The sequence below is a fragment of the Mustela erminea genome, chromosome 3 (genome assembly GCF_009829155.1).
Source record: "Mustela erminea isolate mMusErm1 chromosome 3, mMusErm1.Pri, whole genome shotgun sequence".
Classification (NCBI taxonomy): Eukaryota; Metazoa; Chordata; class Mammalia; order Carnivora; family Mustelidae; genus Mustela; species Mustela erminea.
In genome coordinates, this window is record NC_045616.1 from 97,614,460 (window position 1) to 97,631,570 (window position 17,111).

At 40.9% G+C, this 17,111-nt stretch overlaps 1 protein-coding gene across 1 annotated transcript in view; it reads left to right on the plus strand.

The window, feature by feature from the left end:
- The window catches only part of FBN2 (fibrillin 2), a 252,722-nt gene that overhangs the window by 166,748 nt on the left and 68,863 nt on the right, over positions 1-17,111 (plus strand). Inside the window, exons 20-26 of the mRNA XM_032336836.1 lie at positions 134-253; positions 4,968-5,105; positions 5,714-5,764; positions 6,226-6,351; positions 10,952-11,179; positions 11,715-11,840; positions 16,412-16,540. Coding sequence (XP_032192727.1) covers positions 134-253; positions 4,968-5,105; positions 5,714-5,764; positions 6,226-6,351; positions 10,952-11,179; positions 11,715-11,840; positions 16,412-16,540 — 918 coding nt within the window. The remainder of the gene's footprint in view (positions 1-133; positions 254-4,967; positions 5,106-5,713; positions 5,765-6,225; positions 6,352-10,951; positions 11,180-11,714; positions 11,841-16,411; positions 16,541-17,111) is intronic.

A 17,111-nucleotide genomic window follows, 5' to 3' on the forward strand; every position in this document is an offset into this window, starting at 1 on the left:
ATGCCTCATAGATCCATATTAAAATTGCAAGAGCCAAGTTTACCAGACATTCTGGCATAGCATGGCTTGTTGGAATAATATTTTCCAGAAACACATGGCAGTTCTAACAGAATGTTTTCCTTCTGGATTGTAGATATAAATGAATGTGAAAGCAACCCATGTGTCAATGGGGCCTGCAGGAACAACCTTGGATCTTTCAATTGTGAATGTTCTCCTGGCAGTAAACTCAGCTCAACAGGATTGATCTGTATTGGTAAGACTTATGCACAGTGCTGGGGTTTTGGTTTCACTGCCAACCTGAGTGGGGACTGCAGACCTTAACCATGGATGCAAACTGAACATGATCACAGGAAGCTAGTAATTAGGAGTTGCATTAGTTGTTTGCTCTCATTATTGAGATGGGAGTAAAACATGATGGTGTAAATGGGCAGACCCTTGAATGCTGTTAGCTTCTAAGAAGCATTCCTTTCATGTAAGTAGATCTATTATGCTGTAAGTTATGAGCATTTGCATACCACACACATACTTACATTCACTACCCTGAGAATGCCCCAGGTACCGTACATTCAAATCCCGGCTGCATACTTTTTATAACAAGCTTCAAAACAAAAATATGAGAGTTGGGACTCATTAACAGGACAAGAATTTGAAGACTGTAAACTTTAAACATATAGAAGGAATTTATTATTTTTTTTATTTCACCCATCAATCATGAATGTATAGGGACCACAGGAAGGAAGGAAAAAAAGAGAACTGTTTTCTTAATTTCAGAAATCTCTCAGGAGAAAGATTCGGAAACTTCCAACCTGGCATCTTTTTGTATGTTTGAAAACATGTAAGGTCAGGTTGTGATAATGATGGTAGGACATGTATAAAATGGTCTGATCTATTACTGTAAAAAGCAGTCCAGCACATGCAAGGGGAAGAACTGGACCAGTGTCCGTGACTCCTTTGGCCAGGCACAGGACAATTCATACGATTAGCTGGTATCCACTTTTAATGTAAACTCAATCTGTATTTTCAGATAGGAAGGTATTTTAGTTCTACACAGTACCAGATAAATCTCCAGTTTTTGTTTGTTTTCCAGTTAATATGAATTTCCACTTCATGTTTGTCAAAGACAATAGTGTTTTCGGCATAATGTCTGATGCTAACAATGTTTATCTGGATGGTAGAGGACCTGTTTGTTACACAAAGGGAAATGACCAGGGACAAACTTATCAATGAAAACCTGTCCTTTGGGAAAATGCCAGCTCCTCATCTCTCAGTGAGGGGGAGCTGATGAAATTTGAGCCTTGCTCAACTCTCCATATTAGGAAATAGACTGCCATCTGCCTAGCACATTACATCTTTTCTTACAGAATTCCACTGGGGGAGGGACAGAGGTTGGATCAGGGGAGGCAGAAATATTTTTGCTAGGCCACAATTAACAACTGAGATAGAGTCATTTTATTATTCAAAGGAAGTGAACTCAGCATTAACTAATGTCAGTTAATTGTCAATTAAAATCAATAAATTAATGTCTCAGAAAATTAAACCTATATGCCACTTAGGTATCAAAGGTATCTTTGTTTTTTGCCTTATCCTAAAAGCTTGTATCATTTTGGCCTTTTACTGTGTATTTATTAGTGAAAAAAGAGCAAAGACTTTTTACTCCCGAGTCATTATGTTGGGCAACTAAACACCACTTTATTTTTCTCAGTAGTGTGTTAGGAGTTTTTGTTGGTTGTGATCAAATTTGAATATCCCAGCCTAGAGCTGCTCAGAAAGAAATTTACTTAACATTTTAAAATTTTAGACATGAAAACAAAATTCTAGCTTTTAACAAGGAAATAGATCGTAAAACATACACAGGGAAAACTACAAAATTTTTTAATAGGACTGACAGTGGCTCTAATCAGTGATCAGCCTCCAAACTGCTCTTTCGTAGGAAGCATGTGTCTATCCACATGCTGAAAAAGATTCCCCAGTGTGTTTACTAATGTAAAATTAAGTTAGAGTATATAGCAACTAGATAGACACTTAGAATGTTTAGAGATTTAGAATATATTGTGCAAACTCCTTAAATATAAATTAATCTTAAACTGTTCTGTAAATTGCTTGAAGAGACTCTTGTATTCTGGTTGAAAATTATTAAATACCATAGAACAGTACATTTGATTAGCTTTTTCTACATGACTTGGCTCGACATCCAATGGCTCCCTGTAATCCAGACCAATTTCCTTCATCTTTGGCTTCGGTCTGCGTGCTGTCCTCAGATTCCATGGATGTGGCAAGGACAGTAGCCTCCATGGTATCAATACAGTGTCCTTCCTTCTTTCTTATTTTCAGTGTTAGCAGTGCTCTTCACTCACACCTTCTCAAGTTTTCCATTTTTTTGGTCTTCTCTTCTTTTACTTTTCTGGCCCCTTTTTCTCCATTTCCTTTGTTACATTTTCCATATCATCCTGCCCTCAAGCTTGAAGTGTCTCCCTGGTCAGCTCCTTGAACCTCTTGCCTTCTCTATCTACAGTCACGCTTAAATGGCCCCTACATTGACCTTCAAATGTATCTGTCATTCCTCAACCTTCCCACTGATTCCAGACTTGGATTTCCAACTCTCTGCACATTGTCTTCATTTGGATGTCCAATGAATATTTCAAAGGTAGCATGGCCAAAATACAATTGCTGTCTTTTGGCTTGAACCTGTGTCTCCCAGAATCATTTCTGTCTTGGGAAATGTAAATTCCATTTTTACAATCAGCAGCCTCAAAATCTTTGGAGCCATCTTTGATGCCTTTCTTTCAAACACCACATTGAATCCGTCAGCAATTCCTGTTGATTGTATTTGACATTTATGCATATTCTAATCTCTTCTCACCACCACTGTCCCCCCAGTCCAAGCCCCCAATATTTCTCTTCTTGATTTTTACTGTAGCATCTGTCTCATTTTTGTTTTCTCGATATTTACCACCCTACAGTCTTCACTCAGAGGTCATTTTTTAAGCAAGGACTTCTCCGACTGCCCTAGATAATAGAACAGTCTTTCTCCAATGTACACTGTCAAGACTGCTTATCCTGCTTTATTTTTTTCAGTATTCTTAAGCAGCCCCTGACCACATAGCTGTGTAATTACATCTGATGTGTGTATGTCTATATACACACAGAAAATCAATCCGAGCGAGAGAGATGAATATGTACCTGTGTATCAGTGCATTTTGTAACTTTTAAGCCTCATACCATACCAGCCAGAAGCATGATGTTGCAAAATGGAGGCTCTGAAATCAGACTGTGTAGCCTTGACTTGTGATGGGGACACTAAACTAGGTGGGTGACCTTGGGTAAACTAGTTGACCTCTGCGGGCCTCCTTTTTCTCATCTGCAAGTTACCTGTACCTTAGAGGCCGTTTTAACAAGTAAGTAAACAAACATGTGAAAAGCCAATAAAAAGCCTGTAATTTGAGTCCTGATACAAATGGTCTGATGAGAAAGTTTTTTTTCACATGCACCCCGTTTTCACCCAAACTGAATCTCAAAGCAGAAGAAAGCAAAGTGGACGTCCAGCTCTTCTCCACAACTTTGCCCTGTCCTTTTTTGTATCTAGTCAAGGATGCAGTTATTTTATTCTGACCTCTGTCCCCAAGGCCTCAGGCTACAGGGGACTTCCTCCTACCTGCTAGTGTCTGGTAAGGAATCAGAAACCACAGTTTCTTCCTTCCCGGCACTGCCAATTTCACTGTAATTTTCTTTCTCTGTTTCCCACCATGCTTTGTTTTTACTGTTGAATTTGGCAGTGAAACTTTACCATATTATTAAATGAATTTTAAGGTAAATATTATAGGAACATACTTTTTCTTTATTGTTCTCCAAGGCTGTGAGCCACAATATGTTGCTAAATTGTTGTCAAACTCTTGTACAGACAGGCTGCCTAGCAGTCACCGGAGGAGTTTGTCAAATGCAAGCTCCCGGGCCGCACGCCTGGGCACTTGGGAACCCGCAATTTTAATTAGAACTTTGGTAATGTTGTGCGCCCCAAACTGGGAGCCGCAGTACTGCAAGGAGAACTTCGGGTATGATTTCTTTTACCTGAATTGTCCTGGCCCTGCCCACTGGGACTGCATTCCTCATGACCATTCTGAAGGCTGCCACGCAGCAGTCACAGAAGGGAGAGCCTCACTTACGTGTGCTGTACACACAGCTAAAATGTAAGAGCACTGAGCATGAGGTGGTTGGATATATATCCTTTTTATATTAAATCTCCTATTTTTTCATGTAGTTCACCATAAGCATGTATTCCTTTTTGAACTAGAGACAATGTTACACATATACTATGTAAAGGCAAACACCTGAAAAAAAATCTGTCACTCACTAGCCCTGATGTGTCTTTGTGGTGGTTTTATAGGCGATGTTTCTTTTCTTCATCTTGTTGATTTTTTTGGTAAATTATTCATCAAACAATTATCTTCAGTTAGAGAAATAACAGTTTCTCTGTAATAGGACATAAATTGTGTGCGATATGTTTGGTGGGGGACTACAAGAAAAGGGAATGATTTAAGGAATTTTTTGGGGTAAAATCTTAAGTATCAAAGCATTTATCATAAAAGATCAATCTTATCATAAAAGATCAACCTTTCTCCTTTTTTATGCATTTTTACTACAAGTAATCATCTTGTTGTGGTAATTCACTGAGGTTGTCAATACCAGCGTAAAATCTTGGACAACAGCGCCACTCACAGAGTATCTGTAGATGTAGCTGTATTAGTTGTCATATCCTGTGAGATGTACATGGTATAATTATTTGATTTATGTGTATGTAATATACTATTTTTAAAATACATGTACACATAAATTTGCTCAAAAAATATACATTAAAACATTTTAAAAATCATGCTTTTGTTAAGTACTGTAAGAATTGCCTTTGTTGTATATGAGTGAATTATATTATCTTCAGAGAAGAGAGCTTCCCATCCCTTCCTGCTCCTTTTCAGACAGCCTGAAAGGAACATGTTGGCTCAACATCCAGGACAACCGCTGTGAGGTGAACATTAATGGAGCCACTCTGAAGTCGGAATGCTGTGCCACACTCGGAGCTGCCTGGGGAAGCCCCTGTGAACGGTGTGAACTAGGTATGGGCCTGCCCCAGAACTCCTGTTGGGCTTCTCATTTGGAAAGCTGATCCTTTAGCTAGGCGGGCACCTGTTTCCCTATGTATTTCCATAGAGAGGAAGACCATAAGATCATTACCCTCCCTAGAATATCTTCTCTGGTGAAATCTATTCACTTGATGAAATATGTATCTTGTTTATCCTTTTTCTGTAAGCAGACCTTTTGAGCATTTTCAACAAGAAAGGGAATTTCTGGTATTTAGCTGCTAGGTGATTGTCAATGCCCTCCAGCGATTTTGTTTGCAAATGTCCAAACAGAATGTGATGTCTCTTTCCTTTAAGCCTTTTTTACTTGCTTTCTTGTAATCCAGCTGATATTGTGAAAGCAAAAATGAATTGTAAGAAAAACTATGAAGATCTCCATGTAGGTCAACCCTGCCTGGAATTAGCACAGTGTGTCATATGCCACTCTGAATTGAATGGAGGGCACCTGGAGTACTTGGCTTCTAAGATCCCAGCTTGTGGTTTCTATTCAATTCAACTTAGATTCCATTATACTGTTCCCTGAACTTAAAACCATTGTATTTTCTCTTACAATGAAGTAAAAAACGTGTCTGTTGTTCTCACAGATACAGCTTGCCCAAGAGGGTTTGCCAGGATTAAAGGTGTTTCTTGTGAAGGTGAGTGTATACTTGGATGATACTGTAAGTATTTAGAGCAGTAAGAAAATGAACATTCACTTTAGAGATATTTATCATTTTTAAAAGCCTTAAATTGCAGTAAAAATACTGAAAGGAATCAACAAATGCTTTAGAATAATACTTTCAGAAAACAGCTTAGAGTTCCCCCTTTCTCCTTTTTTTGTGCTTTTGGGTAATTTTTTACAGGGACATCATTAGGCATAAAGGCACAAAACAGCTGGGAAAGGAGCGTGTCTGGGCAGTTTTATGGACAGGCAAAGCTGTGGTAATTTTCACAGCTGGTACCTAGGAAACCCGGTGGTTGTGTTGTGGAATATTTCTGTTCAACTCAAGTAATAGTCCACATTGTATTACAGATTGAATATACTATATGGGAAGACTCCACCTGCTTTTTCTATTTCTAACATCTTTATCCCTCTGCTTGCTTGATTTCCCTGCAGACGTTAATGAGTGTGAGGTATTTCCTGGCGTTTGTCCAAATGGACGCTGTGTCAATAGCAAAGGATCTTTTCATTGTGAGTGTCCCGAAGGCCTCACATTGGATGGAACTGGCCGTGTGTGTTTGGGTAAGATTCATGTCTTTATGTATTTTATGCCTGAAACCAGGGATGGATTTTTCTTATTTCTTGGGCATTCACCTCAAACTTCAAAATCATTGGGTCGATAGCTGGAAAACTGGCTTTAAATGAGATATTTGGTGGGGGGCATCACTAGAGGATATTTTTTAAAGTGACTGTCTTTAAATGACATGGATTCTTATAAATATAGAAAGTTGGTACTGCTCAAAAACTATCTCAAAATTTAGTTTCTTTAATCAGATATTTTAAGCAGTTTCAGTCATTCACACTGGTCAATGGAATAAGAGAACTATGTATATTTTGAACATAAAAGAAGAATTGAAGACTAGTGTTAGGAGTCAACATTTATCAGTTCATTACAGCTGCACTCTTAGATAAGACAGTGGGGAAGGTCATAGGCAAGGTTTTTGTTGTTTCTCTTTGAAAACATTGCTTCATTCTAGTCATTCCTTTACCACCTTAGAATTTTAATTAAGTTTTCTTAATGCTTTATTTTGTAAAGATCTAAAATGTAGAAGCTTTCTTTCAACATCATTAGTATGCAGATGCATACTTGGGTGGTACCTGGCTTTCTCAGCTCTTGGAGCATGTGACTTGATCTCAAGGTCATGAGTTGGAGCCCCATTGTTGGGTGTAGAGATTAATTCAAATAAATACATAAAAATAAAAGACTTTTATTTTTGACTTCATCATTTTCAGACTCATGCTTAACTGAATATGAGTTTCATGACTGAAAAATAAACTTTTCCTTATTGTATCTAAGTAATGTTTTATTTATTTAAGGGATTTTTTTCCAATATGCTCTGGAACAGTAAGTTTTAGTTTGTGAAATAACTTTATATAGGTTTGTATTTGAAATTTAAGCTTGTAGACAAAACATGAGTAATGACAGTGTTATATTCAAAGATCTTTAAGGTATTTAAATGTATTGGTGATTTTATTTTTTAAAAAATCTTTTACTTCTTTATTAGAGCGAGCACGAGCAGTGGGGAGGGGCAGAGAGAGAGGGAGAAACAGGCTTCCAGGTGAGCAGGGAGCCCCACGTGGAGCTCCATCCCAGGACTCTTTGATCACAATCTGAGCAGAAGGCAAGCGCTTAACTGACTAAGCCACTCAGATGCCCCACATGTATCAGTGATTTTTAAAATTAATAGTACAAAATATTTGCAGCACTGTCCGGAGTCATTATAATAACATGAATTTCATTTTAAGCTAATTTTAAATAGTATATTTAAATTAGGATACAAAGTATGGCTATAAAGTCATGTAGAATTGGTTAGGAATTATATAATATCTGGGACATGGGCATTAAGGAGGGCATGTGATGTGATGAGCACTGGGTGTTATACCCAACTAATGAATCATTGAATGCTACATCAAAAACTAATGATGTACTGTATGTTGGCTAATTGAATTTAAATTTAAAAAAAAAAAGGAAGAAAAAAAGAAATGATAAAATCCAAAGTCTAAAAATAAAATTTTTTTCAGATTTTTATTATTAAATTATCCAGAAAGGTTAGAAAAAAAGTAAAGTATCTTTTGAAGATGTCAAATAATATCTTCAGTATGGTCCAATGACTAATAATATCAAATTGCCTTCTGTAGCAAAAGGATATTATATGTGAAGATATAACTGATTGTAAATTATTACTCAACAAAATAAATTCCAAAAAATATCACTCAAAATCACAGCTTTTATAATGTTCTAAAAAGACGTATTAGAGTCTTCATGCAGGTACTTCGGTTGTTTTTGTCACTACTTGAATTTTGGTACAAAAAAGAATTGTGGCTGGGATGTGAGGAAGTTACAAGAAGAGACTGACATCTGAATATGTAAAATATGCTGAGAAGAAAGTAGAGACAGACTGCTCTGATAGAAACTGATCTAGATCAGGGGTCCAAATTCAAATACTTTCCGAGGCCAGGCAGGTAACATAAATGAGGGCAGTGGTAGTAAGGCGTAGTGAGGACCACAGCAAACTGTATAGCACATGAACTATCCAGAGGTTTCCAAACACATACTTTAATTTCTGCCCAAGTCAGTAAAAATATTCCCAGGCCATATGTAGCCAGTGTGCAGGGTTTTAATTCCTGAGGCAAATATGGACTTGGGTCGGTGTAGCAAAAACACAAGATTACTCTGTCAGGTTCTCCTGACTCTTTACACATTAAGTTCAAGTGATTTAGAGGGTATTTTGTTTTGTTTTGTTTTTAGCTAATCTCGCTTCTTGGACAAATTACATCAGTGACCTCAGAAATAGTTTGACTTAGTCTCTAGTTCTCAGGATACCTAAATGAAACTTGTATATCTTATTAAGATCCTTACTTCCTGATGGTGTTGGATGGAGTTGGTTGTGACTGAGAAGGGTTGTGACTGAGAAGGGTGTCTTAAGGTCATGAGGCTCCGAGGATTACTGCCATACCTCATGCTGGTAGGGAGCATGACTTTGGGGCTGGTATTGGTGCAGATACATAGGCAGAATCACCTACTGTGTTTGTTCAGTCTACCAAACCAGAATGAAGATTTACCATAGGGATTTATTTCTTTAAAAATAGGACTTTTGGGGTGCTTGGGTGGCTCAGTGGGTTAATACCTCTGCCTTCGGCTCAGGTCATGATCCCAGGGTCCTGGGATCGAGCCCCACATTAGGCTCTCTGCTCAGCGGGGAACCTGCTTCCTCCTCTCTCTCTGCCTGCCTCTCTGCCTACTTGTGATCTCTGTCTGTCAAATAAATAAATAAAATCTTTAAAAAAAATAGGACTTTTTAGTTGAAAATAGAGCTACCCTATGACCCAGCAATTACACTACTGGGTATTTACCCTAAAGATACAAATATGGTGATCCGAAGGGTCACATGCACCCAAATGTTTATAGCAGCAATGTCCACAATAGCCAAGCTATGGAAAGAACCTAGATGTCCATCAACAGATGAATGGATAAAGAAGATAAGATGTATATATATACAATGGAATACTATGCAGCTGTCAAAAGAAATGAAATCTTGCCATTTGCGACTTGGATGGAACTAGAGGGTATTATGCTGAGTGAAATAAGTCAATCAGAGAAAGACAACTATCATATGATCTCCTTGATATGAGGAAGTGGAGATGCAATGTGGGGGTTTGGGAGGTAGGAAAAGGTTAAATGAAACAAGGTGGGATCGGGAGGGAGACAAACCATAAGAGACTCTTAATCTCACATAACAAACTAAGGGTTGCTGGGGGAGGCGGGTAGGGAGAGGGTGGTGGAGTTATGGACATTGGGGAGGGTATGTGCTATTCTGAGTGCTGTGAAGTGTGTAAACGTGGCGATTCACAGACCTGTAACCCTGGGGCTAATAATACATTATATGTTTATAAAAAAAATTATTTTTAAAATAGGACTTTTTAATTACCATCCTTGGAAGTGGACATGACTGTAAGCTAAAGGAGGTTGCTTGGGTTGGTGCTTCCTTAGCTTGAGCACTTGAAAGAATCATAATTGACAGAAACTAAAATAGTAAATGCATTATATTTCCATAATGGAAATATAAACAAATAAATAAATAACTGTTAAATAACTGTCAGGTTTAAGAAAAGATGTAATGTCTTGAAAGGCTTTCATCAAATAAAACATTTGATTAAAGAAAATCTTTTTTACCTCATTATCCATATAGCAAAGCATTTGACTGTAGTTGGACCCACAGCTCTGCTGACTAACAGATAAATGTGTTATTTACAGATCATGCTAATTTATCCTATCTTGTGAGTCTTGTCGGTCTTCTAAGATCCTGGTATGTTTCAAGATTGAAGGGAAAATGTGACATTTAAGCAAATAATTTGGCCCCCGACTAGGGCAAATTTACATAATGCAGGACAAAAACCATGATGCCAAAGGTAAATTTGACAGGAAAAAAAAATAACTTTGTAAGATTTTTTTTTTAAATGTATCCATTGGAGAGAGAGAGTGAGTGAGAGAAAGCATGAGAGGGGAGAAGGTCAGAGGGAGAAGCAGACTCCCTGCAGACCTGGGAGCCCTATGTGGGACTGGATCCCAGAACTCCGGGATCATGACCTGAGCTGAAGGCAGTCACTCAATCAACTGAGCCACCCAGGTCCCCCTAAATAACTTTAAATGCAAAAACTTTTTTTTTTTCATTTGTAAACCTGTTTTAATAGTTGTCCCAAGTTGACAGATAGATTACAGTTGATTATTTAGTGCTTCTGACTGGGACAGGACAGAACTGGTCACAAGCAACTTTAAGTAGTTCAGTGATCAAGAAGAATCTGTCACTAAAATAATCTTATTCTTTCTGAAGTGAGCAAAAAGGGATGATGGATGATGACAAGGAGGAGTCTGGTCACAAATGAACCTTTCCTTCCTGAAGGCATCTTGTGAGAATAAAGTAATACCGAGGAACCCACCTTTGCTCGCTTTAAGAGAGTATCATTATGGAGTCCATTCCAGGAGGTCAGGGACTCTGCCTCTTACCCATTATCGTATCTCCAGAGCTCGGCATCATCCCTGGTGCCAAGCAGAAACTCAGTATATGAATGGTCAGTGAGTGTGACACCTTCCTCTCAAACTGTGCTTTCACTTGCCATGTAGACATCCGCATGGAGCAGTGTTACTTGAAGTGGGATGAAGATGAATGTGTCCATCCTGTTCCTGGAAAGTTTCGCATGGATGCCTGCTGCTGTGCAGTGGGGGCAGCTTGGGGCACGGAGTGTGAGGAATGCCCCAAACCTGGCACCAAGGAGTACGAGACCCTGTGCCCCCGGGGGCCGGGCTTTGCTAACAGAGGGGACGTTCTTACTGGGCGGCCATTTTACAAAGGTAACTCTCAAGGTCGCGTCGACCTCTCTGCCCCAAAGCCTACCTGCCACTTTCTCTCAGATTTGGTTTTGCTTTACGCATATAATTTGCCACTTCATTTTTTTTGTTGTTAAACATGGTTTATGGCCAGCCTTAGGGCCCAGGAATATAAATCACCTATATAGGCGTTTCTGAAGTAAAGATGTAAAACACACCACTGATCTCACTTTCCCTACATCCTCCCACACTGTACCTCTGCTTCCCTTAGTGCAGCCTGACCAGATGGAGCCCTGATGTAGCAAAAAGCTCCCTATTCCCCAACCCTTACCAAACGAATGGTCAGAAGGAAAGATATCAGAACCCTTCGCTAAAAAATGCAGAATCTTTTTCACATGTGGAACTTTCTCTGGGGCATCTGTGTGATCACTGGCAGTGTTGAGGGCCCTGTTTGGACTTGGGAACATTATTTGCCATCATGATAGATTTGCAGCTTTCACTGAGGAACCCACATGTTTAGATCAACTGGCTCTCTGTTCCTGCTTTGTTCTGCTTTCAGATATCAATGAATGCAAAGCTTTTCCTGGGATGTGTACTTACGGCAAGTGCAGAAATACAATTGGCAGCTTCAAGTGCCGTTGCAACAGTGGCTTTGCTCTGGACACAGAGGAAAGAAACTGCACAGGTGAGACTGCTCTCTGGCTGGATTTGGCCAACCCTGGCTCCCTTCCTTTGCTCTGTTGGAAAGTACTGCCTTTGAAAAAGCCCGGGTTTGACTTTTTAGGTTTATTTCCCCCTGCTCTTAAATCACTTCTCCAAACCAGCTCTTGTGAGAGCTTCATCACCAGCATGAAAATGCTGTCTGTTCTACCAAAGGAACCACAGAAAAATAGGATTTCCAAAATGATGAACACACTAGAGCAACCATTCATTGTATAAATGCTTTATAGTATCTCTTAAGAATTATAAAGTTTTTAATAGAGCAGTTGTAACTTATTTTCCTAAACTGTGAGTTTTCTTAATTATGCTCTAGTTGCCATCCATATATCCCTGTCCATACCTGTTCCCTTTAGTTTGAAGATAGGAGGTCCACATTTTTCTATGACATGAAATAAATTATTCCAGACACTTGAAATATATCTCCAAGATTTTATTTTCACAACTCCATTCATCTCCTCCTTGAACATTTTCCTTCCCTCTTGCCCTCACCCGTTCTGATCTCCACTCATGTGCTTCTGACTCCTTCCTCACTTCCTACTGCGGAAGGCACTGGAGTCCCCACGTTGCCGTCTGCCTAGACCATCACCAGAGCATTTCCAGACTGTCTGCCTCCCCTGCTGCCCCAGCTCCTCAGCCCCCATGTGGCTTTCCTGCTTGACTCTATCTGCATCTCACATCTTTGCCGTCAGCCGGACTCAAGGCTGCTCAGCAATACTACTCGCCCCTTACCTTCCTGACTGACTCTCTGCTCCACCTCTAGACCTCCTCTGAGCAGCACCCTCTCTCAGACCCCCCTGCTCCCTGCTGCTTTTCTTTCTTGAGATCCACTCTCATGGCCAGATCTCTTCCCACACGCCCCTCCCTCTGGCAATGGGATGTCATCTTCCATGGTTTTCCACTCCACGTACCCTCCTCCTTGCTGCTCCTCTCCAGCTCTTGTCAGTAGGCTCCCTGCTCTCTCTGCAGCACTTCCCTCCCTTTCCTGTTGCTTTCCCTGGACCTGAAAACAAGTTCACACTATTTACTCTGCCATCTACTCCCTCATGCTGCCACCCTGTTTCCCTGCTTTTATCTCTACACCTTGCTCTCTTGAAGAGCCATTTGCTTTGTACTCCCATGTAATTTTGACTTTTGCCCTCTCTCGTTCAGGCACATAAATGTCCTCTCACAGAACACCTTTGTCAAGTTGTAAAAAGACCTTTCTCTTGGTGCTTAACCTCCAAGACCTCTGTGCTGGCTACATCCCCTCCTTAATTTTCTTCTCTCTTGGCCTCCATGGGACTTCCTGTCTCTTTCATCCTTCTGTGCCAACAATGTTTTTTCTCTCATTGTTTTTCTCAACAATGTTTTTTTCTTTCATCTCACAGATTCTTCTTGCTCTTGGCATTTCCAGAGTCCTCTGCCTCTCATAGCTGCCCATGCGCCTGTGCCTTCACAAGTGGGCTCTGCTGAGCAGACTCCTCAGTGAGAGCTCTGTCCCAGCCTCTGCCCAAGTGCCACACTTGCAGCTCTTCACATTAACCCCACTTTGTCCCATATCCACCCTTCTTCTGCCTAGCAACTTCCATGTCTGTAGCAGTAGCATCATTTCACTCAGGATCGAGGCCTCAGACTGTTTTGATCTCTCCTGCACAAGGAAGAAGTTATGTGTAGTCTCCATCATAGTGGCTGTTTCAAGTACTAGACTCTTTCTTCAAGGCTATCTCAGGTACTGGCTTTGCTCCTCAGGAAATAGACTCCCAGCAGAGATGAGCCTGCAGAAAGTTTACTAGCAGAAGGGGGCAAAGGGGGCATCTGGTCAGCCGTCAGTCCCATTGTGGTTCTCACCCCACCCCACTGGGAGCTCTGGATCTAGGATGGCCCAGCAGAACTGTCTTAGGGCAATAAGACTAGGTGTTTATGGACCTGCATGGTCAGTCTTTGGATACATCTGCCCAGAGAGGGGGTGTGAGTGTGAGGAAGGGTCCTCTTCACTGAGGCATTTCTTCAAGATAGTTTACACCTCAGGTCTTTGTGCCCCCAAACTCCCCAACAGCAGTGGGGGAAAGGGTAGTAAGTCCTTCCTTCCTGAAGGGGGAACTGGACAACCCATGGCAGTATTCACTGCATAGCAGACTTTTCCAGTGTCTTCCATCCCACTGATCATCTATTCTGATCCTTCATGTTCACCAACCACCACGTGTTACTTCCCACAAAGCAACTCTCAGTGACTCACAGTTTGAAACCTGGGTGAAGACAGGATTCTTTCAGTTCTGACTCCACTTCCTATTTTTGATGGGAAATTAGCCATGTTACTTAATGACTCTGAAATCCACCTTCTTTATTTTTTTTACTTTTTTAAAACCCTCCTTCTTTAATTGTGTAAGAGAGACATTTGTTGGTCACACTGCAATGTTGCTGTGTATAATGTAAAAGCACGGTTGGATACTGTTGGCTGCCTTTCTTCACCACATTTAAAGCCCATCCTTCTTTTGGCATCCTCACTGATCACACCCATCCTCCCTGTCCTTGCACTATCAATCTCTGCAGTCCGGCCAATCTGCAATGTACTGTTCTCTGAAATGTATTATTTGTTTTCCCCTGTGCATTCTATCTCTTGTCCTTCTATTCATTCTGCTTCTTTAAAGTTAGAATTTTTTTAAAAATTTATTTATGTATTTTAGAGGGAGAGAGAGTGTGAGCCCAGGGAGGGGCAGAGGGAGAGAGAAACTTCATCAGACTCCTCACTGAGCTTAGGGCTTGATCTCAAATCCCTGAGATCATGACCAGAGAAGAAACCAAGAATTGGTCACTCATCCAGCTTTGTAACCCAGTGGCCCCTAAAGTTAGAATTTCTATACATGCTTCAAGGACCAGTTCAAAGCTGCCTCCTCCCAAAACACCAGTTTTTAGCAGAAAAACATTTCTATGGACACAGAAGTCTGTATGAGACAGGCACTCTTCTCAGCGCTTGATGAATACTGACTTGCTTAATTCTAGCCAGTGGGTTTTACTATACTCCCCCATTTTATTGATGTGGAAATTGAGGCACACAGAAATGAAATTATTTTCCTAAGCCTCTTCACCCAGTAGGTGATAGAACTAGGACTGCTACCTAGGGGTCTGCTTCCAGAGTCCACACTCCACACTGTGCATCTCCCAGCACATCACATCAACTAGAGTGTGTCAGTGCTCTGCCAGTGAGTTTATTCTTTGTTCTTCAAATGGCTCTACCAGTTTCTAGATACTGATAGACAACAAGTAAGAGAATCAATAATGCATATTGTTAGCTGCCTAACTGAATCAGTGAATGGTGGTAAGAATTTTGTTTAAAAGCCTATCTTCAGTATTGCCTGTAATTAGGGAAATAAATAAAGACCGGATGCGAGGAGAAAGCGTTTGATGTCCAGAGACTGAGATGCCCAGAAGAGCATGTACAAGTTACCCACTGATAAACCCTGTGATGGAAGAACTTTGGAATTAAAATAAAGAGATGCCAGCAAAGGCATTTCTTCCTCCTGTGACCAAAATAATGTCATGTTGTTTTTTTTTTAAAGACTTTATTTATTTGACAGAGAGAGATCACAAGTAGGCAGAGAGGCAGGCAGAGAGAGAGAGAGAGAGAGAGAGAGGAAGGGAAGCAGGCTCCCCACTGAGCAGAGAGCCCGATGTGGGGCCCGATCTCAGGACCCTGAGATCATGACCTGAGCCGAAGGCAGAGGCTTAACCCACTGAGCCACCCAGGTGCCCCATGTTTTCTTAATTATACTTTATAGACATGACTTCTCCATTAAAAAAAAAAAACCTCATTTACAAGCATGGGATGTTTCTCAGAAAATTTTGTTTTTGATAATGTAAAGGCTACCGATGAAGGTTCTTATTTTCCATAGTATGTAAAAAGTGACAAACACATCATTTTTCTTTATTTTTATTTTGAGAAATAAGTGAGTATTATTTCCACACTGAACATGACAGAAGAACATCCCCCGGAGCATGTTGCACATCCCAGTTATATATGTACGCTGTCTAGCCTGAAGCTGGCTGGCTGTGTCTGCCCCTGAAGCTGGCTGGCTGTGCTGGTCAGCAGCCTCTCCTGCTCAAGGGGACAGCAGCCCCAGCAGACTCCCCAACGTTGGGCGGGCTGCTGGAGACAATCACCGCGCTCTCACTTGGTGACAGGACTTCATTCCATGTGCCTGCTGCTTCCACACCTAATCACCTGCCCTGTCCGGCTCATGCTGCAGTTGCTCTGTTCATCCCTCTGTTACCACTTCTAAGCCACAAAGAGATATCCACAATTCCAGAATTCTTAAAGGCAAATGCACAGCCTGCCTGTTGGCCACGACAGTTTTGGCAGTTGGGGAAAGGAATGTGCCCAAGGCCCCATCCGCCTGGAGCTGATCTCTGACACGTAAAGCTTCCTGCTGCTGGCCACTGACCTCTCTGGCACCTTCCGTGGGCTGCACCTTTTCCGGAGAGGCCACACCTGCCTCACTGCTCTTCAGTACCTGTTCTGCTCATGCTATTTTTTTATTTCTTTTCAACCTTATGAATTAGACATTGATGAGTGCAGGATTTCTCCTGACCTCTGTGGAAGTGGCATCTGTGTCAACACGCCCGGCAGCTTTGAGTGTGAGTGCTTCGAAGGCTACGAAAGTGGGTTCATGATGATGAAGAACTGCATGGGTAAGTGTGCTTCAGCTCTTCCTACCCAGTCTCCAACCAGAGAGCTTGACCGTGGCTTGTCTCCAAGCTGTTAGCTGAATGATTGACCAGGCACTGTGGTGAGCAAGAGAATGGATGTCACTATCAGACAGGAAATCTCCTAGATGACTCTTGGACAGCTCCAACCTCTTGGTGCCCTCGTGCCAGTGAGACAGCAAGACTGGGTTCTGTTTGTTCACAGAATCTAAAATCAATACAGACTACCCAGAAGGGTTTCACTTAACATGTATGACCTTGTGTGGTGACCCCAAATTTATATTCAGCCATGCAAATTCCATGATATTTATTTGTGTGTTACTACAAACTCTTGGTACTGCCTGTCTTTTGGTCTGTATTTAGTGACTTCCAGGATTCACCAAAGGAGACATAAAAGGTGACCAGTCTGTGATTTTTCTTTTACTTTGATTAGTAAAAATAGATAGCGGTGTCTGGTGTCTGGACTTTAGTGTGATGTGAAACTAATATTGTTTATTTTTATCTCGTGAATCTGCTTGTTTCATACAAGTCAATTCCCTGGCAACTCGCTGTCTTT